Source organism: Oncorhynchus masou, chromosome 2 (assembly GCF_036934945.1).
Source record: "Oncorhynchus masou masou isolate Uvic2021 chromosome 2, UVic_Omas_1.1, whole genome shotgun sequence".
Lineage (NCBI taxonomy): Eukaryota > Metazoa > Chordata > Actinopteri > Salmoniformes > Salmonidae > Oncorhynchus > Oncorhynchus masou.
The window spans coordinates 20267062-20293939 of record NC_088213.1 but is presented as its reverse complement, the minus strand read 5'-3'; the positions used below and the strand labels follow the sequence as shown (position 1 = coordinate 20293939).

General features: G+C 45.2%; 2 protein-coding genes across 4 annotated transcripts in view; one reads left to right on the top strand and one right to left on the bottom strand.

The window, feature by feature from the left end:
* Positions 1-1165: 1165 nt before the first annotated feature.
* On the bottom strand, positions 1166-20095 carry LOC135552730 (NAD(P) transhydrogenase, mitochondrial-like). The gene is given in 24 exon segments (XM_064984540.1): positions 1166-1279; positions 1938-2053; positions 3771-3889; positions 4276-4357; positions 7622-7781; positions 8002-8156; positions 8159-8180; positions 9144-9304; positions 10771-11004; positions 12049-12244; positions 12367-12512; positions 12602-12712; positions 13078-13239; positions 13334-13487; positions 14970-15060; positions 15332-15432; positions 15536-15669; positions 15877-16064; positions 16151-16239; positions 16636-16723; positions 16849-17066; positions 17601-17830; positions 18969-19268; positions 19919-20095. Coding segments are annotated over 23 exon segments (3207 nt in total). The 5' UTR covers positions 19105-19268; positions 19919-20095.
* The window catches only part of afg2b (AFG2 AAA ATPase homolog B), a 16019-nt gene continuing 8871 nt past the window's right edge, over positions 19731-26878 (top strand). Inside the window, exons 1-4 of one of the 3 annotated variants that reach the window (XM_064990090.1) lie at positions 19731-19865; positions 22570-23269; positions 25527-25712; positions 26327-26611. In XM_064990090.1, the coding sequence (XP_064846162.1) occupies positions 19774-19865; positions 22570-23269; positions 25527-25712; positions 26327-26611 (1263 nt within the window). In that variant the 5' untranslated portion in view covers positions 19731-19773. Of the gene's footprint in view, positions 19866-20303; positions 20804-20837; positions 22077-22569; positions 23270-25526; positions 25713-26326; positions 26612-26878 lie in introns of those variants that run through there. The other 2 variants (XM_064990097.1, XM_064990103.1) reach the window with 2 other exon arrangements.

Below are 26878 nucleotides of genomic sequence, written 5' to 3'. Positions count from 1 at the left end.
AATAATGTCATGTAGGCTATAGCTACACTATCTGCAAGCTGTTGGTTGGAACACACATGCCAAGGTCAGAGTGGAACCATTTGCTATATAAATGCAACAAAACCATCAGTAGAGTTAAATGTGATGGAACCCCATTTATTTTTAAAAGTTACTTCTGTGCACTACATCAGCCTTTTATCCACAACAAGTCCATTTGATAAACATCTCTGGTGAGAAAATGCATTTTGTTTTTACAATATTCTAATGAAACCTAGCTACTGTCTAAAACTCAGATTTGTGTGGAGGACAACGTACAGCTCTAATTTGATCAAATTTAACAGATTGAAACTCTTGCTGTCTTTCAGTGATTCAGGTTCACCCATCAGATGTTATGTTCTAAGGAATGGTTGTTACTGTGCAACATGTCATGTTGAATTATGAACGGTATGTCACCTGGTCTGTGTTTCAGTATAAAATGACCAGAGGAAATGTACTGCGAGTATATGTGAATACAGAAGTATAAAGATTTTGTTAAAGGCTGGGGTTGAATTCATTAAGCTGGACATCTGTCAATGCAGCTTGTTCTTAATTTGTATGTATGGTGAACGCTGTGCATGTAGGTTCCATTACCTTCAACAGGCTAGATCAACACGCTGCAGGGTTTTGAGCTGCTGGTGTTCACTGGTTGAGAGCCAGTCTACCGTTAGCTACTGGGAGTATGTGGCTTCATCTCCAATTGGTGCTGCTCGGTGCTTTTGTGTGAAATACCTGACAAGCTCTTACAAATACAATTGAATAGGGAACTCTAGCCAACAGATCACATTCAAAACAGATTTTTATTTACAAATCAGGGCAGGCAGTGCATGGGTTAATTTAAATGTAATCTAATCGTCGTGTCCACACCTTTGGTTCAACATCACTGCCCAACATCCAATAATCATATGTACAGAGGACCTCTATAATCATCAAGCCACTAAGTGTAAAAATATTCAACGTTGTTTACTGATCTTAACCATACACCTGCATGTGGATTAAAGACAAATACATCTGTAAAGCTGAGGGAGTGTGTGTGTACTGTCCATCTCTGTTCTAGTAGTAGGCCTCTCTGATCTTAACCATACACCTGCATGTGGATTAAAGACATAAATACATCTGTACAGCTGATGTCACAGGTCTTCTCTCTGTTCTAGTAGTAGTCTCCTTGGCCTGTAGCAGCATGGATGGATGTGTTGGGCTTGTAGAAGATGGGATTGTCTACTGCAGCATAGCCCACACCCATGGTCCTCTTCATCACAATCACCTACAGTACAGGGAGGGGAACAGGGTTGAGACATGGCTAACGTCACCTTTTATATTCCTCTTCCCACTGGAGACTTGAGTTCCATCCCCACATTGTTTCCAACTGTATAAATCAGGGGTAGGGAAGTACTATTTGAGAAGGTCAGGGTCACACACATTACCTAGGTGGCAAAGGTCCAGATGGACATTGTCATTTATCAGCGTAACAAACCCCCACCTCACAACCCAAACAGTTCACACCACTTGTTGGCGGAGAGAAAACTGCAGCTAATTTCCTGCAATTCTACACATTTTGTCATATCTTATGTGTGTTCATATGAGACCAGGGGTCGAGGCATGACTAACCCTCTTTATCATTTTAGTTCAGGACCCACGGCCCGTCTGTTGCGTATGACTGGTCTAAATAAATAATGTCAGAAATATGTTTAAAATAACTAGTCGGAGATCTCATCACAATCCCCTACAGAGAAACAGAAGACAGCACACATCACAATCTCATGTTATACTTTATACCTGTGAGAGTCCTTGTCAACCAAAGAGTAGGAGGACTCAGCCCTCAACACCAGAGAGCAGAAGACAATATTTTGAATCCTTCCTTCCCTTTGTAAACCAGCGAGGGCCCTGTACTAATACTCTTCTACTACCTTCTTCATTCCTACCTGTTTGGACTTCCAGACCTCCAGGACTGGCATGCCAGCAATGATGGAGTTGGGGTCCTCCTGGGCTGCTGAGTTCACGGTGTCGTTAGCACCCACCACCAGCGTCAGGTCAGTCTCTGTGGGGGGGACACATTAAGTAAAACCAGTGCAGAGACCCTGGCGAAACGATGGATGGAACCAGCCAGGCAGCGTTACAAACACAACCAAGTGTGAGGGATGCCTGCTGGTCGTTATGATCAAATCAATGAATCCATCAATCTACACTGAACAGAAATATAAAACGCAACAATCTCAAAGATTTTACTGAGTTACAGTTCATAGAACACCTCCCTATCCACATCGATGGAACAGTAGTGGAGAGGGTAGTAAGTTAAGTTCCTCAGCATACACATCACAGACAAACTGAATTGGTCCACTCACACAGACAGCATCGTGAAGAAGGCGCAGTAGCGCCTCTTCAACCTCAGGAGGCTGAAGAAATTTGGCTTGTCACCAAAAGCACTCAAACTTCTACAGATGCACAATCGAGAGCATCCTGGCGGGCTGTATCACCGCCTGGTACGGCAACTGCTCCGCCCACAACCGTAAGGCTCTCCAGAGGGTAGTGAGGTCTGCACAACGTATCACCGGGGGCAAACTACCTGCCCTCCAGGACACCTACACCACCCGATGTTACAGGAAGGCCATAAAGATCATCAAGGACAACACCCACCCGAGCCACTGCCTGTTCACCCCGCTATCATCCAGAAGGAGAGGTCAGTACAGGTGCATCAAAGCTGGGACCGAGAGACTGAAAAACAGCTTCTATCTCAAGGCCATCAGACTGTTAAACAGCAACCACTAACATTGAGTGGCTGCTGCCAACACACTGACTCAACTCCAGCCACTTTAATAATGGGAATTGATGGGAAAGGATGTAAAATATATCACTAGCCACTTTAAACAATGCTACCTAATATAATGTTTACATACCCTACATTATTCATCTCATATGTATATGTATATACTGTACTCTATCATCTACTGCATCCTTATGTAATACATGCATCACTAGCCACTTTAAACTATGCCACTTTGTTTATATACTGTACTCGATACCATCTACTGTATCTTGCCTATGCTGCTCTGCACCATCACTCATTCATATCTTTATGTACATATTCTTTATCCCCTTACACTGTATAAGAAATTAGTTTTGGAATTGTTAGTTAGATTACTTGTTGGTTATTACTGCATTGTCGGAACTGGAAGCACAAGCATTTCGCTACACTTGCATTAACATCTGCTAACCATGTGTATGTGACAAATAAAATTTGATTTGATTTATTTAGAAGGAAATCAGTCAATTTAAATAAATAAATGAGGTCCTAATCTATGGACTTCACATGAATGTGCAGGGTCACAGGGCCCATGCCAGAAATACTGCTCAGACAATCTGGCAGATGAAGAAGCCGGATGTGGAGGTCCTGGGCTGGCGTGGCTAGACGAGGTCTGCGGTTGTAAGGCTGGTTGGATGTATTGCCACATTCTCTAAAACAACGTTGGAGGCGGCTTATGGTAAAGATATAAACATTTAATTTTCTGGCAACAGCTCTGTCGGACATTCCTGCGGTCAGAATGCCAATTGTCGGGTAGACGGATTATCTTGGTAAAGGATGAAATGCTCACTAACAGGGATCTAAAGACATTTGTGCACAACATTTTAGAGGTAGAGTTTTGTGCGTATGGAACATTTCAGGGATCTTTAATTTCAGCTCATGAAAAATGGGACCAACAATTTCATTGTTGCGTTATATTTTTGTTCAGTAAATTGATCAGTGTGAGTGTTCTGACCTTTGAAGTCCTCATTGATCTCATCCATCTCCAGAACCACGTCGTATGGAACACCTGCCTCAGCCAGGAGCACGTTTAGCTGGCCTGGCATACGACCTGCCACAGGGTGGATACCAAACCTAGAAACACACACATTCATGTTGTCTTTATGCAATTCCTCAGTCAGTCAGGGCTTCACAGCTTTGCTCCGAATTTGGAGAATAAAGATGTTTTCCACTCTAAAGCTTTTAGGCCCAGATGTGTTTTGTCTTCGTTGAACTGAAAAGGTGACCTGCCAGTGTTCCTGACCAGGAAACTCAAGACGGTCAGTGGGATTGAAAAACTAAATGGAAAGAATGTTATTTTAGAAGTCAGACTAATACAGGAAGATATCGTTATCTCACTGTGACAGGAGGACTGATGGTCCCCAACAAAAATAAACAGAGTGGAGAGAGAGAGAGAGAAGAGAAAGAGAGAAAGAGATGATTGAGGAGAGAGAGAGAATTATATTATTGTGAAGACCTACCTGACAGACTTGCCCTGCTCTACCAGCATCTTCACCATGTCAGCAATGGGGTACTGGGCCTTAGCCGCACACAGACCCCAACCTACACACACACACACACACACATTATAAGCAGACCAACCTACACAATCACAGTGTCACTGTAGGTAAAGTTAAAATGTTACTGTTAAAAGGTATGACTCAGCGATGCACGAAGTGAACAGCAGTGGTGTGAAGTACTTAAGTAAAAATACTCAAAAAAGCACTACTTAAGTAGTTTGTGGGATCTGTACTTTACTATTGATATTTTTGCCAACTTTTACTTCACTAAATTCCTAAAGCAAATATGTACTTTTTACTCCATACAGTTTCCCTGACATCCAAAAGTACTTCTTACATTTTGACAGGAAAATGGTCCAATTCACACACTGATCAAGAGAACTTCCCTGGTCATCCCTACTGCCTCTGATCTGGTGGACTCACTAAACACAAATGCTTAGTTTGTAAATGATGTCTGAGTGTGGGAGTGGCCCCTGGTCATCTCTACTGCCTCTGATCTGGTGGACTCACTAAACACAAATGCTTAGTTTGTAAAGGATGTCTGAGTGTGGGAGTGGCCCCTGGTCATCTCTACTGCCTCTGATCTGGTGGACTCACTAAACACAAATGCTTAGTTTGTAAAGGATGTCTGAGTGTGGGAGTGGCCCCTGGTCATCTCTACTGCCTCTGATCTGGTGGACTCACTAAACACAAATGCTTAGTTTGTAAATGATGTCTGAGTGTGGGAGTGGCCCCTGGTCATCTCTACTGCCTCTGATCTGGTGGACTCACTAAACACAAATGCTTAGTTTGTAAAGGATGTCTGAGTGTGGGAGTGGCCCCTGGTCATCTCTACTGCCTCTGATCTGGTGGACTCACTAAACACAAATGCTTAGTTTGTAAAGGATGTCAGTGTGGGAGTGGCCCCTGGCTGTCCGTCAATACAAATAAATGGTGCCGTCTGCTTTGCTTAATATAAGCAATTACGAATGGTTTATACTTTTACATGATAGTTAGGTTCATTTTTGAAATTCCATTTACTTTTGACACTTAAGTATATTTAAAACCAAATACTTTTACTGAAGTAGTATTTTACTGGATGACACTTACTTGAGTCATTTTCTATTAAGGTATCTTTTCTTTTACTCAAGTATGACAATTGAGTACTTTTTCCACCACTGGTAAACAGAACATTGGGCCGATTTCCACAATAACTAAGAGTGTTGAAGCGTGAGGTTGAACCTCTGCTGTTTTGGTCCCGACCATGTTATAGCAGCAAGGAGCGCGCGCGCACACACACACACACCCTGCATTGTCTTGCTTCATGCCCATCTTAATATCTGCGGTGCTGCTCGTGGCCACGTCATAACTATACATTTAATGTGTTTGATGGTTCAGGTTGATGTGACCTTCTCCAAGACATGGCAGAGAAATGTCATGTCGACCAGATAACTAATGACCAGATAACTATTGACCAGGTAACTTAATGACCAGATAAATGATAGAGGTAACTAATGACCAGGTAACTTAATAACCAGATAAATGATAGAGGTAATTAATAACCAGATAAATGATAGAGGTAATTAATAACCAGATAAATGATAGAGGTAATTAATGACCAGGTAACTAATGACCAGGTAACTTAATGACCAGATAAATGATAGAGGTAATTAATGACCAGATAACTAATGACCATGTAACTTAATGACCAGGTAAATGATAGAGGTAACTTAATGACCAGGTAATTAATAACCAGATAAATGATAGAGGTAACTAATGACCAGGTAACTAATGACCAGGTAACTTAATGACCAGATAAATGATAGAGGTAACTTAATGACCAGATAACTAATGACCAGGTAACTTAATGACCAGGTAAATGATAGAGGTAACTTAATGACCAGGTAATTAATAACCAGATAAATGATAGAGGTAACTAATGACCAGGTAACTAATGACCAGTTAACTAATGACCAGTTAACTAATGACCAGTTAACTAATGACCAGTTAACTAATGACCAGTTAACTAATGACCAGATAAATGATAGAGGTAACTTAATGCAGAGGTTATTCTTGGAAGACTAAAAACAGAAGCGAATAAAGTCTGTTTGAAACAATTTGTTATCTTCTGTTCTCCTCTCCTGACCAAGGCTGCAGTACCTCTTTCCCCTCCTCTCTCCCAATACCCTTCCTTTATCTCTCCCCCTTTCCCCTCCTCTCTCCCTATACCCTTCCTTTATCTCTCCCCCTTTTCCCCCTCCTCTCTCCCAATACCCTTCCTTTATCTCTCCCCCTTTTCCCCCTCCCAATACCCTTCCTTTATCTCTCCCCCTTTCCCCCCTCCTCTCTCCCAATACCCTTCCTTTATCTCTCCCCCTTTCCCAATACCCTTCCTTTATCTCTCCCCCTTTTCCCCAATACCCTTCCTTTATCTCTCCCCCTTTTCCCCCTCCTCTCTCCCAATACCCTTCCTTTATCTCTCCCCCTTTTCACCCTCTATTCTCACTTTCCCCCCCTCTCTTCCATCTCTCCCCTCTGCTCTCCCTTCTGTCTTAAATCATAGGATTTCTACAGTCTGGGGGTGGTGCGTGCGAGAAACCCCTTTCCCCTTCCTGTAAGTGTTATGGGGTTGTGTGTGTTATGGGGCGGGGGGTGAAGAAGAGGGCATGCGTGCGAGAAACCCCTTTCCCCTTCCTGTAAGTGTTATGGGGTTGTGTGTGTTATGGGGCGGGGGGTGAAGAAGAGGGCATGCGTGCGAGAGGAACCCCCGCTCCCATGTGTCTGTCTAACGCCTGCTTGTGTAACTGTCCTGAGGTATCAGCATACTGGATAGAGGTGTGTTCTGATACTGGGTAGAGTTGAGAGAGCCAGTGCTGTATGTTGATCACAACTAATCAACTATATTTGGAACAAATCCCCCTGACCTCTAACCCCTGGGCCACTGTAGTCTTCTATATTTCCAGTTACCTCTGAGGTCTGACTGCCTGCCTGTCTGCCTGGCGAACAAGCTAGCTCCGCTTCACAGGGACATAGACAAACCGCACCCTCTACTGGATATTCCCTGTCCCTGTGTCAGGCTCCAGTACAGATGTTATGCCAGGGTTCATTACTAAATGACCTGGTAGCAGATTTCAGTCTGGGAGGAAAGCAGAACACACAGACAGATATATAGATACACGACTCTGCACACAACCCTCCTACAGTGATGAACACAGGTGTGTTCCATAGGACTACCTCTGAACCCTACGCAGAACTTGCGTGTTGTGCGAACGCACGATTGCATGTGTGTGTGTGTGTTTGCTTTGAGAGAGCGAGAGCGTGTGTGTACCTGGGGTGATGATGATGCTGTTGGCCTCTTTGATGAGTTCAATGGACTGGTCCACATTGACCTCTGTGTGGGTGCCTGTGATCTCCATGGGTTTCCCCCCCGCCGTGGAGCTGGTACCGAACCCTCCCAGGATCACATTGGGCAGGGAACGGTTCATTGCCTGGAAAGAGGGGTGTAACCAGGATTAAATACAACATTTATATCTCTATGGGGAGCGTGCCAAATCTTTTGATGAATTCCAAAACCAAAAAATCTCAAAGTGCAAGAGCAAAACTAAGATGCCAAAGCCACCTGACTGGCAGGTGAGTGTCTGAGTGAGAGAGGCTGAGAGAGAGTATGTGTGTGTAAGTGAATGTGACGGAGTGTTGAGCAGTACTCACCACACACATGATGTAGGAGAGGATAGCACCAGACGAGCCAATCAGAGCTCCTACAATGGTCATGAGGTTATTGTCCAATAGGAATCCCTCGGCACACAGCGCCCAACCAGAGTAGGAATTGAGCACAGTGATGACCACGGGCATGTCAGCGCCCCGATGGCCATCGTCAGGGTTACACCCTACAGGAACACAGTCACGGTCAGGACACGCTTCAGTCACTAGTAGGGTTGCAAAAGGTTTTACAGAAATACCAGTTGGACGATTCCTGGATTTCCTGTTAATTCCCCACTAATTCCAGTAATCTTACAACCTCGATTTCTGGAAAAGCTGCGATTCTTTGGAAAGTCACTTGAATCTTGGAACTATACCCAGCAAACCAGGAACATTCCCAGAACATTAGCTAAGATTCCCATTATGTTCCAGGTAGTGTTTTATCTAACATTAGGATAACATCCCAAACACATTTTTCAGAAAACGTTTTAAATGTAATATCCTTGGAATGTATTCCTAACATTCACTGAAAGGTTGTGCACGACACCTGTAACAACCACCACAGAACATTCCCCAAACGTTCTCATTAGGTTTCCAGATAAGGTAGTAATGCACCAGTAATGTTTTTAGAACACACTGCCGCAACAAAATATAGGATCAATGGTCTGGGAATGTTCTGGCAACATCAGGCAATTTTTTTATACAAACAATGTGTATAATGAGCCAACTGGCCAGGTTTTGTGTTATGAGAACATTTGCCGCAACCTAACGAATGTTCTGGGAACTTTTACAAAGCCGATTTTGGTTTGCTGGGTAGTCAATAGATAAACCCCTCACAGTGACTTTATGATACTGTGTTATTTCCTCTAGATCAGGGGTAGGCAACTCGATTAAGCCGTGGAACTATTTTTGTTGGAGCTGAAACAAACTACACAAAAAAATGTTAACACTCAAGCCAGTGTTGGCCAGCGGGGCGCCTGTTGCCTAACACTGCTGTAGATTGTCGTTGTAGCCTTTATCAAGGTCAGTCCCACCTACATTGTTGAGTGTCAAAGTTTTTCTTATTCTGATTAGAGCTGAATAACACTATTGGTCATTGGTGTTCTTCACCATGGCTGTATAAAACATTACAGCTTTAGCCATGTTCTCACCATGACGGTGGAGAGGCCAGACACTCCAACCAGACAGCCCATGCCAGTAGCGTAGTCAGCACTGAGCATGAAGGGAATCATACCACCGACAGACGCCGTCATCAGACCGGCGTTCATCATGTGACGCCCAGGCAACATCAGTGGGGCGGAGTTCAGAACACCTGAAAGGAGGGGATACAGAACAATGTTCACAAAACTGCACCCGGAACTCAAAACTCTGAACTCACAATTTATCATTCTGAACTGGAAATTGTGAACAGAGAGGAGTGGAACGGGGCAGGGAATCCTGGAAGGAGAGATGGTGCAGGGTTGTATTGATATATCACATTGATTAGAGTGAGGGGTGGAGGTCAGGTGGAGCGTTGTAATATATTGATAACAGACCACAGATCTGGCAGGGACTCCTGCCTTCGGTCGGTCTCTCATTACCAGTGATCACAGAGGGAATAGAGAACTGACGGTTTCTAAACACAATAGAGAGACAACCGTTTCTCACGTGGGCTAGAAAAATAACTCCCCTCCATAGAAAAGCAGCCCCCCCCCCACACACTTAAAGAGAAGATTCACCCATTTTGAATTTTACATTGTTTTTGTGTATCTCTGAGTGATGTTCTATCGATTTCCTGGGTCATTTAATGTTTTCATGTGTATCTGAGTTACTGGTGTTCAAGCAGGCAGAAATCCATCCGGTTTGACGTAGCACTGTGATAAAGTCTCTCTCACTACCCTGGAAGATAATAGGAATACGACTTTTAGATGGTGAAAACATCTATCATACATGTCAGACTTCAATACTGGCTGATGTCATAACACCGGAGGATGTCTTCTCTCAAATGACTCAATGATCAGATTTTTTGCGATATTCCTACCTTCGAGAAATTTAGAATTTAACAGAGGGTTTAGCACATTTCTCCTATTTGTCTGCCTCTTCAGTCCAGGGTGCATTGCATGGTGCCGTTGCGAATGTCAAACTCCACTCTGAGGCACATCGATCTGCAGGTTGAACAGGTGAGATTATAGACTCCTTAAATTGATAGTGCAGTTTGTTTTGGCAATTTTACAGCTTACTAGCTACTTCATATACTGATCTTGTCTTTGGTATTATTGTGTGTAGTTAAGTTTGTTAGCTAGCTAGCCAGCCAGCCAATAGAGAGCATTGCCCATAGAGAGCATTGAGAGCATTGCCCATAGAGAGCATTGCATTGTGGATTTGGTAGTCGACTTGAGCTGCAACATATTTCCACAACAATTTTTACATTTCTACCAACCTTATTATAAATGCCAAAATGAAACATTTGATCACCAAAAATATTGCTCTCACATGTGCTACTTAACACTACACATTGTAGTGGTTTTGGGTGGATTTTTCCTTTAACAACTGTTACCTTACCAACATAGAACTCCTACAAGCCTCCCGGCACTTCCACTCTGTCAGGCACGCAATAATCAGCCATACTCACAAACACACACACACCATCCTGGCCTGGATGTCCCATGGGATCTTGAGCTTTGGCTAGATCAAAGGAGGCAATCAGTACCACAGGACAGAGAGCTCAGAGAGAGAGAGAGTGTGTGTGTGTCTGTCTGCGTTCCTGCATCCACGTGTGTTAATGGCGGTCTACAGTACCTTGCAGCTTGCCATAGGCCACCAGTGACCCGCTGAAGGTGACCCCTCCGATGTATGTGCCGAGGTAGGCCACAGTCTTCACCATGTTGGCTGCAGGGTGTACGTCCAAGTGAGGGTACTCGATCATGTACTCTGCCACACAGGTCAGCACTGCAGCCAGACCCACCAGGCTGTGGAAGGCAGCTACCAGCTGGGGGAGATCGGTGATCTCAATACGCTTGGCAATGGTCAGACCTGGGGAAGCAGAGTAGCAGAGGGTCAGAAACACGCAGTAGGGCACAGGGGGAAAACAGACACTCCGTCACATTAGAGACCTTCAGTTCTATACAGGCAGCGATGGCTGTAGGTCCTAGCAGTTGATTTGGAATTCAGCAACAACAACAAAACAGCCCTGAATCTCTGAAGGACAAATGTAGAAGACATTTTCTATGGAAGTATGTTCTCCTGGTCTCACAGTGCTTCACATAGAGTTGGACTAACTCCTAGTGCTACAACATACTGTATTTGCTGGGAAGGCAACCATCTGGACTGAATTACTTTTGTATTCATATTGGGCATTAACATCAGAAGTAACAGAATAGTCAGGAGGCACGCTCTAAACAGTGTTGTCAAAAACCCTAATAAAATAACAACTAGTTCTCTAAAAGGATAATATTACTAATATCAGACTGCATAAACACACATGCCCTGGGTGTGTGTGAGAGAGAGACAGCTGCCAGGGCCTAAGAGAATAATAACATCATATCAGTATAACACACCACTACTAAAGTACACACACACACACACACACACACCTAAAGTACTCGGACACCATGAAGATATCAGAACATGTATATATGTCAATCTAGATCGCATGATGGATGGTCCATCATAGTTTCAATAATTCACACTCATTTTTCAAAGACTTCAGAAATAATATGCAAAGTCAATAACATGTAAAAACCTTAATCATGGTTTTATACACTTTTAAACAAATGTGGAATGGTGTATGAGATCAGATATCTGCCTGTGCCTGTGTTGTCCAGACCAAAATCCTCATCACCAATGGCAGAAAGAAAAGCTCAAAAGGTAGAAACATGGCACCTTGCTGGAAAAGTTGACTTGGGCCCGTTTCCCAGACTTGGATTAAGCCTGGTCTTGGAGGAAGGGCCTACTTACCCAGGGTCTTCTGGTGGCCATGGGCTTTTTAGATGTTTAAACACACTTTCAATACATGTTGATTAGATTTGAGATGGTGTGTATCTGTATATGGCTGTGTGGTGTGGCAGGTCCACCTACCCAGGGTTCCTCCGGTGGCCATGGCGGCACTCATCTGTGCCAGCAGCTCAGGAGAGGGCTTCAGGGAGCCGAGGGTGGCAGCGATGCCCCCTGCTACCCCCATCATGCCCAGGGCATTACCCAGACGACTGGTGCCCTGTGAAGACAGCCCTGCCAATGCTCCCACACAGCACATACCAGACCCCAGGTACATCATCTGGAACACACAGTGATACACAACATAAAACACATACACAACACAGTTGGCTTCCTAACCCCAGGTAGTTACATCATTTGTAGAACAGCACTTCAACAACAACAACAGCACATCAGTGTCACCTGCTCGATGTGGTAGCCAGCAGCCACAGAGGCCCCATAACCTCCTATGAAGACTCCTATTGGTAGACCGTACAGGTAGTTGTACTCTGGAGGGTCTGTAGGACGTTTAAACATGTCCAGCATCCTCTGGGTGATCATGAACCCACCTGGGAGGACAGAGACAGGTAGAGACAGTGAGTGAGTGCGCGCTTGTGTGCGTGCGTGTGCGCGTGTGTGTGTCGTGTGTGTGCCAGACCTGCGATGTTGATGGAGGAGACGAAGGCTGCAGCCAGAGCCAGGCCCTCGGGGAAGGAGGAGGGGTGGAGACCTCCCCCCATCAGGACCAGACCACCCACAGCAGTCAGACCTGCCACGGGGAGAGAAGACAACATGTTCACACACACCTTGTTCAACGTCCAGGTGCTTGAAGGAGTAAAGAAATGGAATAATGTAACAGTTTCTGCAGGGGTTTCTTAGAGGGAGAAAATAAGGGCTTTGTTACACTACAGACACACCCAGTATGGAGAACAGGGTGACCATTACCTGCTGACACACCAGGGTCCTATTCACTAGACACCAAACAGCTGAAAACTGACCCACACGAGGAGGGACGGACAAAGCCTGTCTAATAAGTGCTTGTTTTTCATTGCAAAGCGTTTTAATACATTTTACTAAGGTGTGCACAAATAAATAGGACCCAGCAGTGACACTATTTGAGCCCTGACCTCTGACCTGAGATGGCGTTGGTGACGGACATGAGGGGTGAGTGGAGGGCGGGGGTGACGCCCCAAACCGTGTGATATCCCACGATGCCGGCCAGGCCGAAAGTAGTGACCATCTGGGTGAAGGCTGAGTTGGGCGCCGCCAAGCCCAGAGCCAGACATGTAGAGAGACCTGGAGACAGGAGAGGACAGCAGAGAGGGAGGGAGTTAGGGTGTGTGTGTGTGTGTGTGTGTGTGTGTAAGTGTGTGCGGTGTGAGTGTCTGACCTGCGGTGTAGACACCAGCGTTGGTCAAGGTCTTCTGGAAAGGTGAGACCACAGCTGCCTTCTCTGCCGCTAGCTCTGCTACACTTTTCTGTTTGACAGGAGCGGCCGGGGGTTGTGTCTTAGGTTGGGGGGATGGGAACAGGCTCTTGCCTTCCTGGAGATGTGACAAACACAATGTGAGAAACACACAATGTGAAAAATACACAAGATGAAAAATACATGTTGTTAGAAATCCACATGACAAATACACACATTGAGAAACACGTGAGCAATTGAGGAATATTTTAAATGGAAGGTTATTGTTAGAAATGGAGGGATCCTGTCATGGATTTAATTGGAAACCTTGCTTTTTAAAAAGTGAGTTTCTACGGCACCAAGGTTGAAAATAAGAGACTGACCAATCACGTGCAAGTTGAGGTTCTTAACTAGAAGAAAGGATTCTTCATGTCACCTAAGGGACCTGAGTAACAACCACGGGGATATAACGATGGAACATAGCTAGCGAGAAAAATCCCATTTAAATAGCATGAATAATTCTTTGTTTAATACGTGGTAAGGTGACACACCTCGTGCTTTCTCTGCCTCTCTAGTCTGCCGTAAACACTGTCAAAATGTCAAAACTTTCAAATCAAGACATTCCTGGAAAAGTGCATTTAAAAAAAGATATTTCATAACAAGCATTCCTGTTTCTCACGTAAACTGTGCTATGTGCAGCCAGCTGGATTCCAGCTCTGAGAGAATATAGCAGGGTGGCTTATGGGTCATGGTGACGCTTCACTCAGAAATAACAGCATGCATCCCAAATGGCACCCTATTTCCTATATAGGGAGCAACTTTTGACCAGGGCCCATAGGATGCCATTTGGGAGGCAGAGAAAGTCTGAGCATGAAGGGACGTGGACTCTTCAACTCATTTAACAGAGAAAATCTGACAAATTTAGATTTTGGAGTGAAATATCACATTTAAAACTCCCTGCTTTCTTCAGTCTCAGTGTGATTCTGATTCACCTACTTTGGAGCCACTTTACTTATCGTGTCCATTGAAACAAAACCAAATCCAACCTTCTTTCACGGGAGAAGACAGCATTTGCACCCACAATTTGACGGGGGGAAAAAAATACTACCAACCTCAAGAGACATCAGAGTCCTCACAATATATACGTTCAGGGAATAACAGATTATTAATGCTAGTTAAGTAGTAACTAACTATGACAGAACTTTGATTGCAATACGCTACAGTATGTCAAAGGCTGTGATGTATCATCTGCTGCAGAGTAATGTGTTCTGACAATCTGGCAGTTGGGAAAAGAATCTGCAATAGAATTTTTTGCAGAAAAATGTGTTGGTAGGACAAGGCTGTGTGTGTTTGTGCACATGGAAGTCAGTGATTTATGTTTATAGGTTAATGAGATCATAGAAATGGGACGACTAAAATGGGACTAAATCGAAAGGGCATTTAGTTGACGAAAATGGCCCACTGTTTTATTCATTTTGACAATAACTAGACTAAATCATTATTCAAATGACAAAAATGTGACTTAATGATGTGTCAAAATGACCTAGACAAAACAATAAATAAAAGAGTCCCAAAAAATGGACATATTCTACATAAAGTATCAACAGAGACACATACACACCTGCATGACCATGGTTCCTCTGATGACGTGGTCCAGTGTCCCGTGATCAAACTCTTCTTTGGGCTCAAAGTGGAAGTAGTCTTTGTCTGGGCTGATGGTGATAAGCACAATTAAAATCATACATTAATATATCACATTTATATACTGAACCACCTTTATCAAACTCCAATCCTTTTAGACTTGGCCAGGAACAACTCAGGGTCTGTGGGGCTAGAACATAGGCCAGGTGTTTTTCCTGGTCAGGTAACGTGTCCCTGTCCATGTCTAGTAGTATTATAAAGTGTCCATCTATCCATCCAAAACCTGTCCATCTATCCATCCAAAACCTGTCCACCCACCCACCCACCAACCAGTCTCTTTACCTGATGGCCTTGAGCAGTTTGAGCACGTTGTTGGAGTACAGGGTGCTGGCCTGGGTGGGCATACGGCTGGGCAGGTCCGTGAAGCCGATGTGTGTCACACCCTGAGGAGAAACACACACAGCTCTCAGTTACACACACACAAACTCCAACTATACACACTCTAGGGACAGTATTATTCTTCCAGAACTGAGCTGGTCTCCTCACCTTGTGTACGTGCAGCTCTCCAGGCTTGGTGGTCTCAATGTTTCCTCCAGCCTCAGCAGCCAGATCCACCACCACAGAGCCATCCTTCATAGACTCCACCATCTCTGTCTTGATCAGGATGGGAGCTCGCTTCCCTACAGACAGAGGGCATGGTCACGGATCATTATAGAAATTAAATTATTAGGATAGAAAGAGTGGAATGACATTCATGGTGAGAGAAAGGAGGGAGACGTAGGAGAGAAACAAAGAGAAGAACAAGCAGACAGAGTATGTATGAATGAATGAGATACTGAATGAATGAGAGCATGAATGAATGAGATACCGAATGAATGAATGTTCACCTGGGATGAGAGCAGTACTGATGAGGATGTCCACGTCTTTACACTGCTTGGCAAACAACTCCATCTCAGCTGCAATGAACTCTGGGGACATCTCCTTGGCGTAACCTCCAACACCATCCCCGGACTCCTTAATGTGCACCTCCAAAGGCTCCGCCCCGAATGACTTAAACTGTTCCAGAGCTGCTGGTCTGGGGGTGGATACAGAACATCACCATCATCAATACTTTACCTGGTATGGAAGACTAACTACAACTCATCTGGTACTGCAACTCACCTGGTATCAAAGCCTCTGACGATAGCTCCCATAGACTTGGCGGCTCCAGCTGCAGCCAAACCAGCCACTCCACCTCCGATGACCAGGACCTGGAAGGGTTAACAAGATGGCGGTCAGAGATACAGTGACGTTACATTGATCCCACAGACTCTGCAGTCCAGGTGACAGGTTAATCAAAACACTATAATATAGTTAATGCTCTGACATGGGGCGGCAGGGTAACCTAGTGGTTAGAGCGTTGGACTAGTAACCGGAAGGTTGCAATTTCAAACCCCCGAGCTGACAAGGTACAAATCTGTCGTTCTGCCCCTGAACAGGCAGTTAACCCACTGTTCCTAGGCCGTCATTGAAAATAAGAATTTGTTCTTAACTGACTTGCCTAGTTAAATAAAGGTAAAATAAAATAAATAAATGTCACTGTTGTTCAGTTTTGACAGGTACATTCACATTGATCTAGTTGATATAACTGCTATAGAAGGACTTACCTTGGCTGGGGGGACTTTCCCTGCTGCTGTGATCTGGCCGGTGAAGAATCTGCCAAAGTGATTAGCAGCCAGAACAACAGCCTTGTACCTGCAGGACACACACAGTTCTATGAACACATTGAACAAGTTTAAGGCTAAGACATATGCGTTACTGTGTGTATACGTATGCGTGTGTGCATGCATGTCTGGGTCTCTGCTCATGTCTCCCCTTACCCTGCAATGTTAGCCATGGAGCTGAGTGCGTCGTAGCCCTGTGCGATGGTGACTCGAGGGACCTGATCCATGGCCAGCACGGTGGTCTGACTCTGGGCCAGCTTCTCCATGAGATCAGGATTCTGGGCTGGGTAGATGAAGCTCACCAGGGTGGATTTAGGCTTCAGCAGCTCTGACTCATGTTTGCCAGTAGCCTCGTTCAACACTGGAGCTCTCACCTGGAGAAAGTTCAAGAGAGAAGATGGGTCAGAGGTTACCAGGGGCCAACAATGTCTAAGAGATTGAAATGTTTATTTTGTTTCCTCTACTAGCTCAAACAACCAGCAACAACGATTTACTTTACCAGTGTTATCCCATACCTAATACTTTGGAACGGCAAAACTCATTCCTCACTCAATTTGTTATGTAAAACTCCCATGACATAGTATAAGTGTGAAGTATGGTTTACAATAAAGTTACATTTCAACATGTGTATATCTGAAGTTAGGATCTGGCCCTCAATAGTTCAGTACACATTTTGTTTCCTAACAGCATCCGAGGGGATCTGCCTGAGCAAGGAGCTGTGTGGGATAACTGATCTTGATCTCATTATGAGTAGTTCATGGAATGTAGATCCATGATTCTGCACAGAGCCTTGATCAGGCCGATCCTCTCAGATGTAACCCTGCAGCCCTGGGTTCAAGTTAACTCTCTGCCCAGTATTGACCACACTGAGTTTGAGTTTAGTTTGAGTTCCATAGCCCATTACTGACCTTGAGGACCAGGTCAGATCCGAAGGCCCCATTAGTGTCTGTGATGGAGGCCCCAGCGTTTATGTACATTTGGTCAGAGAACTTAGCGTGGTCTCCTGCTCCAGACTCCACCTGGACGTTGAAGCCCTGTTTGACGAGCAGCTCCACCCCCGCAGGGGACACAGCCACACGACGCTCATTCTTAAAGATCTCCTTCGGAACTCCTACCACCAGGTCCTTATACAGCCGTCCTGCATGAACACACACAACCTCCTTTTAACAAACACTTGAGGACAACCACATAAGATACAACACACCTTGGGGAAAAACAATGGGTGTGATTTACACACACTGAATCAGTGCGCACACACAAACACACCTGTACAGATACATGAGTGGGAGACATGAGTATAGCATTACAATTAACAGCATGAAGAGTAACCCAATTATGAGTTCAGAAAACAATGCTGTTTGCCATTATCAAGACAAGGTGAGAATCTGGGAGAGACTGACAGGTTCAGGGTAAAAGAGGCTGCAGATGAGACTGTGGAAGAGGCAGGGAAGGGAGTAAGGAAGAATGGAAGTGAGGCAGGGACTAAAGCAAGCTGTAGTGTACTAGGCCGTAGTGACTACTACCGTAGTGTGTGTAAGTTAGACTAAAAGACAGTGTAGTTCTGCAGCGGAAAGTGAGTTGGGCCGGCGAGGCCGGTGGAGTCGGGTTTCACATATCAGTCCTTACACGGTGTGGTGACCTCCCCAGCACAGAAACATTATTAGCAGCTGGTTGGCTGCGAGCCAGTACCCACACCACGACGAGGCCTGCTCTGTCTCACACACAGACCCAAACCCTGCTCCGCTAAATGTCCCAGTAACACACAAAACTTCCACAAACACACAACATACACTCCAGCACAGCTACCTCAGTCAGTGACAACACAGGGTAGTGTTTATAAAAAGTAGATCTGCCACGGAACAGCAGAATACACATTTCACCTTTAACTGACCTCTCTTACATGTTCTCTTTGCAGGTTAGCAACAGAGAGTGGAGTTAGCCACGGTCATGTTAGCACCCCATAGAAATGTTAGCTAAGTTGATTCACGGTCCTATTGTTTCCTATTTCAACAAATTCCCTATCAACCCCTATTCCAAACACAACCGCCACTGCTCTGTGGGAGTTTTTCCACTCCTCCAGCCAGGGGAGAAAATGTCCTTAACTGAACTGCTGTTTAGTTTCCCAATGCCTTTAGTAGGATAGAGAGGAGAAGCTATAAAACAACAAGCTGCCAGGCCTAGACTGCCTACTGTGGCAAAAATACAGATAAGACAGTTATCAGAAGACAGTGTTAAGGAGTTTGTGTGTTTGTTAAGGAGTTGTAGTTGTGTCCTACCTTTAGCAGGCTCACAGTTCCAGAGCTGTGGGAAGGTCCTGAAGGCCCGTCGGCCAGGTGTGTGGTGGCGAACACCTTGCTGGAGCAAGGTGACAGTGGAGCCACAGCAGGAGACACAGCGCAGCAGAGAGGACATGACTAGTGCTGCTGAGGGACAGGCCTGTAGCTGTACCTCTGGTCAACAACACCTAGAGACACAAACAGTTGTGTGTGTGTTGCAGATGAGGACGTCTTCTAACACTACGTCTGCTTGTTGCTTCCTCAGCCAGCCCTGCTTATCTTAACTGCCCCCGGAAAGTCCTGAACACACACACACACACTTTCTCTTCAGCTGCTGGGCCTAGCGACGGTAGTGTGACATTTCAGCTGTGCAGGACAGGACGCAGGCCTGTATACACACTACACAAAGCTACGCGAGATCTGGAAATATGACAGTGTGGTTGTGACAAGAATACTCCTGACTGCTGGGTGAGAGCATAGGACAGGGGAGGGGGTTGGGTAGGAGTAGGGCCAGAAAGAGTAGGGCTGGGGTAGAGGCTGGAGACAGGCAGTAGATCTACATGCAGGAACTGGGGCAGAGAGAAAGAGGGATTATATCCACATGCCATGTTGTGGGTTAGCAGAGCACAAGGCAGCAGCAACTCAAACAACACACACAGCCTCTCTCTAATTCATTCATACACTCACTCACTCACTCACTCACTCTCTGCTGCTGTTGGACCATTGGAGTACAACTCAGACAGGGTGGAAAACTGGGACACAAGTCTCTATTACAACAACCTGTAGCTGAACATTTTGTCCGTGCATGACTGTTGCTTCCATATATGACATGACTGTTGCTTCCATATATGACATGACTGTTGCTTCCATGAATTCCTGCAGGAACAAAACAGAAAAGTAAGAGAAAAGTGTTTATTATTAGGGTAGTTTCAAAAATATTTCTCACTAACCTTCTGGTAGTTTTCGTCTCAGCCGGAAATCAATTCCCGTTTGATCAGTTATAAAATACAGTAGTGCAATTTGGTTGGTCGAAACGACCTTCACTTTTTCATTTGTCGGGCGCACGGAACGAAGTTTCGGTATCGCAGGATTATTGGCGCGTTCAGAAGAAAGTCGGAACTCGGAAACTCGAACTTGTCCGACTTGCTAATTGGTTGAGCGCGGCACGTGTACAACTACAGCCAGTGAGCAAGTCAGACATTTCCGAGTTTCCTATTTCTGACTATAACGTCAACAATGCATATATAATTGACTATAGACTATGCGAATTTCTCATAACCACATTAATACCACTGCAGGCTGACATTCATCGAGATTTGGTGACATGAATGGAAAATGCTCAAATGACTTAATGTAATTAAAGTCACTACATGTTTTTTTTCACAAGCTATATCGCCATCAATAATGTAATGTTGCACAGAAGTTGGTTGTACATCGTTGTACACAAGATAACGCCAGTGAGACATGTTTTGAATGATAGCTTTATGTAGCTGGGCGACTGTGATAAAACCGGGGTTTTAAAGAGGCAGAAACTTACGCGCATCTGCGTCCAAGATGTTTCATCACTTCAAAGTTATTTATCAACAACTCTTGAGCAAATATTTTAACAAACTACAATGTAAAATAATATCTTAATTATAATCCCTTACCAGCTAACCCCCACAAATGGTTCGAGGGAATGCTTATTGTTGTCCATCTCATGTTCGACACACATGGCTGCTGTAAACATAGAAAAGCAGCATAATAGCTTCTAGCTGACGTTAGCTGTCAAACTATTTGTCTAGTGAAATAAGAGTGAAACAAACGTGGTTGAAGATCGTTTAATACTCATATTGGTAAGTGGCTATAGCTAACTAGCTACTGTGTCTTTATATGTGTGGCCTTTATGGTGTTGTTAGCTAGAGAAGTCAGCCAGCTAGCCGTTGCTAACTGGCAACCGTGACCAGACAGCATAAGTAGAAATCAGGCTGGGATAGGGTTGCTAAACTGTTTTGGTGATGGTGAAGGTGATTTCACAACTTATAACGGAGCAAATGTTCGATCATGGCTCCCAATTTTGGGAGCTCTGCAGTCCGACCTTAGCAACTATAGGTCAGGCTGCGCTTCGTTGAGGAAGGAGAGGTGCCTAGTACTAGAGTATGTGCCTGAAAACCTATAGTTCGATCACTGCTGCAGACGACTATTCCTACATAACCCTCCCAAATCGGCGTAACGAAAATGCACATGAGCAGAAATGGAGTGATTGGGAAGCGGAGTCCCCATTTATCGTGGACGAGAAGGCTATACCTTTGAAGTAGATGAAGAGTTTCTGACCATGACAGAGTTGTATCTGCAACGCTATTGCACTCTACTTCAGCCTGCCACGAAACCAGTAGACAACACTGGGATATGGGTATGGCCTAAGGGGGTACAAGGTCCGGACCAAAAGAGGAACTGATGTTGAAGCTGTCCTGATCCCTAACAACATCCTGCTGGGGCCACACAGCAGCAGAATATTCTACCCAGGACAGACCACCCGCTGCTATATCTGTGATGCCATGGACCACCAGGTGAAGGATTGCAAGACTGTTACGTGCTGGAGATGCAGTGAGTTCGGCCACAAGTCCAGAGACTGCACGAGTGAAAGCAAGTGCACACCCTGCAATGGTGATGGGCACACCTAATTCAACTGTCTACAAGCCTAAAGCAACAGAGCAAAGAACGGTGGAAGGACAGCAGAAACTGAAATGCAACAACCAACACAGCCAGTAGACGAGCCACAGATCCCACAGCACGTCCCCAAACAAGATGAACAGCAGAGAGGTGGGGAAGAGGAGGACAAGGGAACCGAGAGGTCAAGAGGAGAAACATCACAAACCCGAGAGCAACAGCCACAATGAGTAGGAGAACGATGACAGCTTTTAGTCTTCAGGGAAGAGCCATCACAAGACACCTCCCTCCCTGATGACACAGGTCCTGCAGCAGACTGGTCCACTCAAATAGAGGCTCATGATGACGATCCACCAAACCTTGCCAGTACTCCGGCCACCTCCCACCTCCCTAGTGGCTACCCTCCTCTGCCCCCAGACACTTCCAGCTCCAATGAAGGCACCCATCCGTCAAAAAGTGGTGAGAAACAGCCTGTCTCTTCCCCTCAGGAGAAGGGGACCACAACACAAGACTTTGAAAGGAGATATAAAAAACAGCCCTCAATGAGTATCATTAAATATAAAGGCCATTAACTGTATACAAGCAAAATTACAAGCATAACTTTTTTATCAGTAGTGGTCTGTCATCTAATATTTCTAAATGTATGAAAAGTTCAGGTGATTATCTCTGTCCAACAAATGTCAGTATTTATCTTTGAAATGTCTGCCTTCTATTATGCAATGTGTATTTCAAAAAAATATTGTCACATTATTAATTATTGAAATATTATATTAAAACTTAAACAAACTACAACAAAAACAATTATATATGATGAAAATAACCTATCTGTATCTCATAAACAAGAAAAGTAAATGTGATTCTGTGTGTCTGTCATTTAGTGTCTGTATTTCAGTGAGAGAGTTCTTGATGAATAAACCCCATATCCCTGCCTCTCAATCTCATCCTCCCACAGACAAGCCTGTGTCTTCTCTCCAGCTGTGACTGCGATGGAGGAGGTGTCTCTGAGAGTGCTGCCAATGGACCCAGCAGACTGGGGAACCCAGAGGGTCAGACTGGGCCCAGGGCTGATGTCCTCCCTGGGGTTGGGGCTGGGCTCTCCTGTTCTGGTGGCTCTGTCTGGAGGGTCCTGTCTCTGTACTGCCTGGCCAAGGCCTGACCTGGCTGACGGATTCATACAGATGGATATGAAATGTTGTTCTTCAAATCTTATCTTAAACAAAGCTACACCCACACACCTCAGCCTACCCCTAACCCCCAGCCCTAACCCTAGCCCCAGCTCTAGCCCACTTCCCCCCAGCCCATGCCTAAATCCTAGTCTCACCCCAGTCTCCTGCCCCAAGCTGAAAGGCATCCGAATAACAGTGGTGGTTCAGAGTGTGGAGTTCCGGAAAACCACCCCTCCCAGTTTCATCCATGAACTAGTGAAGGACATGCTGAAAGGGACATATGTCCACCAGAAGCACGTGATAGATGTGGGTGACTATGACACGGACATTAAACTGATCGTCATCGAGAGCCTGAACCCAAAGTCCACAGTGACTGGTTTGGTTACATCTAAGACAGGGGTGGAAATAACGGGAACGAGGACCCTCAGGTATTACAGAGGACAGCTCCAGGAGCAGCCCCAGGTCCTGCTGGGAGGACTGGAAGAGGTGAGGACCCAGGAAGAGGCTGCTTCTCAATAATCTACAGTGACGTCTTCTCCTGTCCTCAATAATCTACAGTGACATCTTCTCCTGTCCTCCTCAATAATCTACAGTGACATCTTCTCCTGTCCTCCTCAATAATCTACAGTGACGTCTTCTCCTGTCCTCCTTCTCAATAATCTACAGTGACGTCTTCTCCTGTCCTCCTTCTCAATAATCTACAGTCCTCCTTCTCAATAATGTACAGTGACGTCTTCTCCTGTCCTCCTTCTCAATAATCTACAGTGACGTCTTCTCCTGTCCCCCTTCTCAATCTACAGTGACGTCTTCTCCTGTCCCCCTTCTCAATAATCTACAGTGACGTCTTCTCCTGTCCCCCTTCTCAATAATGTACAGTGATGTCTTCTCCTGTCCTCCTTCTCAATAATCTACAGTGACGTCTTCTCCTGTCCTCCTTCTCAATAATCTACAGTGACGTTTTCTCCTGTCCTCCTTCTCAATAATCTACAGTGACGTCTTCTCCTGTCCCCCTTCTCAATAATGTACAGTGATGTCTTCTCCTGTCCTCCTTCTCAATAATCTACAGTGACGTCTTCTCCTGTCCTCCTTCTCAATAATCTACAGTGACGTCTTCTCCTGTCCTCCTTCTCAATAATCTACAGTGACGTCTTCTCCTGTCCTCCTTCTCAATTATCTACAGTGACGTCTTCTCCTGTCCTCCTTCTCAATTATCTACAGTGACGTCTTCTCCTGTCCTCCTTCTCAATTATCTACAGTGACGTCTTCTCCTGTCCTCCTTCTCAATTATCTACAGTGACGTCTTCTCCTGTCCTCCTTCTCAATTATCTACAGTGACGTCTTCTCCTGTCCTCAATAATGTACAGTGACATCTTCTCCTGTCCTCCTTCTCAATAATGTACAGTGACGTCATCTCCTGTCCTCCTCAATAATGTACAGTGTCGTCTTCTCCTGTCCTCCTTCTCAATAATCTACAGTGACGTCTTCTCCTGTCCTCCTCCTCAATAATGTACAGTGTCGTCTTCTCCTGTCCTCCTCCTTAATAATGTACAGTGACGTCTTCTCCTGTCCTTCTTCTCAATAATGTACAGTGACGTCTTCTCCTGTCCTCCTTCTCAATAATGTACAGTGACGTCTTCTCCTGTCCTCCTTCTCAATAATCTACAGTGACGTCTTCTCCTGTTCTCCTTCTCAATAATCTACAGTGACGTCTTCTCCTGTCCTCCTTCTCAATAATCTACAGTGACGTCTTCTCCTGTCCTCAATAATGTACAGTGACGTCTTCTCCTGTCCTCCTTCTCAATAATGTACAGTGACGTCTTCTCCTGTCATCCTTCTCAATAATCTTCAGTGACGTCTTCTCCTGTCCTCCTTTTCAATAATGTACAGTGACGTCTTCTCCTGTCCTCAATAATGTACAGTGACATCTTCTCCTGTCCTCCTTCTCAATAATGTACAGTGACGTCTTCTTCTGTCCTCAATGTACAGTGACGTCTTCTTCTGTCCTCAATAATGTACAGTGACGTCTTCTCCTGTCCTCCTTCTCAATAATCTACAGTGACGTCTTCTCCTGTCCTCTGCCTTAATAATCTACAGTGACGTCTTCTTCTGTCCTCAATAATGTACAGTGACGTCTTCTCCTGTCCTCAATAATGTACAGTGTCGTCTTCTCCTGTCCTCCTTCTCAATAATCTACAGTGACGTCTTCTCCTGTCCTCCTCAATAATCTACAGTGACGTCTTCTCCTGTCCTCCTTCTCAACAATCTACAGTGACGTCTTCTCCTGTCCTCCTTCTCAATAATCTACAGTGACGTCTTCTCCTGTCCTCAATAATGTACAGTGACGTCTTCTCCTGTCCTCCTTAATAATCTACAGTGACGTCTTCTCCTGTCCCCCTTCTCAATAATCTACAGTGACGTCTTCTCCTGTCCTCCTTCTCAATAATGTACAGTGACGTCTTCTCCTGTCCTCCTCCTCAATAATCTACAGTGATGTCTTCTCCTGTCCTCCTTCTCAATAGTCAATTTCAATTGTCACATCATTCACTCTGATGTGACTCAGTAGGTGAAAGCAATATGGACTCTAGGATGCCTCTTGAATCTTTTTTCTCTTCTCCTGAAGTCTTCAGTTAGTCAGTGCAGTTGGAGGAGAGGAGACGAGTGGAGGAAGTCACTGTAGACTATTGAGGTGGAGAGAAAGACTCTTCAGTGTCTATAATCATGTCTTTATTGTCTGCGATTCCAGGTGTCAGCGTCTCTGAGAGAGATGTTGCACCTGCCTCTGCAGTACCCTGCTACCCTGGGCTCCCTGGGTCTCTCCTGCCCCAGAGGAGTGCTCCTTGCTGGGCCGCCGGGGGTCGGAAAGACCCTGCTGGTCCGCTGCCTGGTGGGGGAGGTGGGGGCCAGCCTGATCACAGTCAGAGGACCAGAGGTAAGAGGACATATATACACATATAAACATGAACGCACACACAGTCACATAGATATACATGCACATACACACACAGTCACATAGATATGCATGCACGTACACACACAGTCACATAGATATACATGCACGTACACACACAGTCACAGATATGCATGCACGTACACACACAGTCACATAGATATGCATCCATGTACACACACAGTCACATAGATATACATGCACGTACACACACAGTCGCATAGATATGCATGCACGTACACACACAGTCACATAGATATACATGCACGTACACACACAGTCACATAGATATGCATGCACGTACACACACAGTCACATAGATATGCATGCACGTACACACACAGTCACATAGATATGCATGCACGTACACACACAGTCACATAGATATGCATGCACGTACACACACAGTCACATAGATATGCATGCACGTACACACATAGTATTACACAACACACACTTGAATACTTGCTTACTTGAAGCTAGATTTACCCAGCCTTCTTACATATGTTGTTTAGCTTGTGGGCTCGAAGTTACACAATACACACACATCCTGGCTGAATGTAATTGGACTTTACCTTGCCTCCTCCACACCCCAGGTAGTAGGGTCTCGGCCAGGGGAGAGTGAGGAGAGGTTGCGGGCGGTGTTTGGTCGGGCGCGGGCAGCGGCAGAGGAAGGGCCTTGTGTGTTGTTCCTGGATGAGCTGGACTCTCTCTGTCCCAGACGGACTGGATCCTCCGCACCCGAGAACCGGCTGGTCGCTCAACTGCTCACGCTCATGGACGGCATGGACCAATCAGATCGCTTCCTCATCGTAGGAGCCACTAATCAGCCGGACAGCTTGGACCCGGCGCTACGGAGGCCCGGGAGGTTCGACAGAGAGGTGACTGAAAGTTGTTATTCAAACTTAATACAAAGCAGAATGTTCCACAGGAGGCACAGTAATGAGTGTGTTGGTCTGTACAGTAACATTCTATCCTGTGCCTGTTGCCTCCAGGTAGTCATTGGTGCAGCAGTAGTTGTCCATCCTTTCTGTAATGTTTTCTCTCTCTCTCTTGTCCAGGTGGTTATCGGTGCCCCCACAGCACAGCAGTAGTTATCCATCCTGTCTAATGTTTCCTCTCTCTCTCTGTTGTCCAGGTGGTTATCG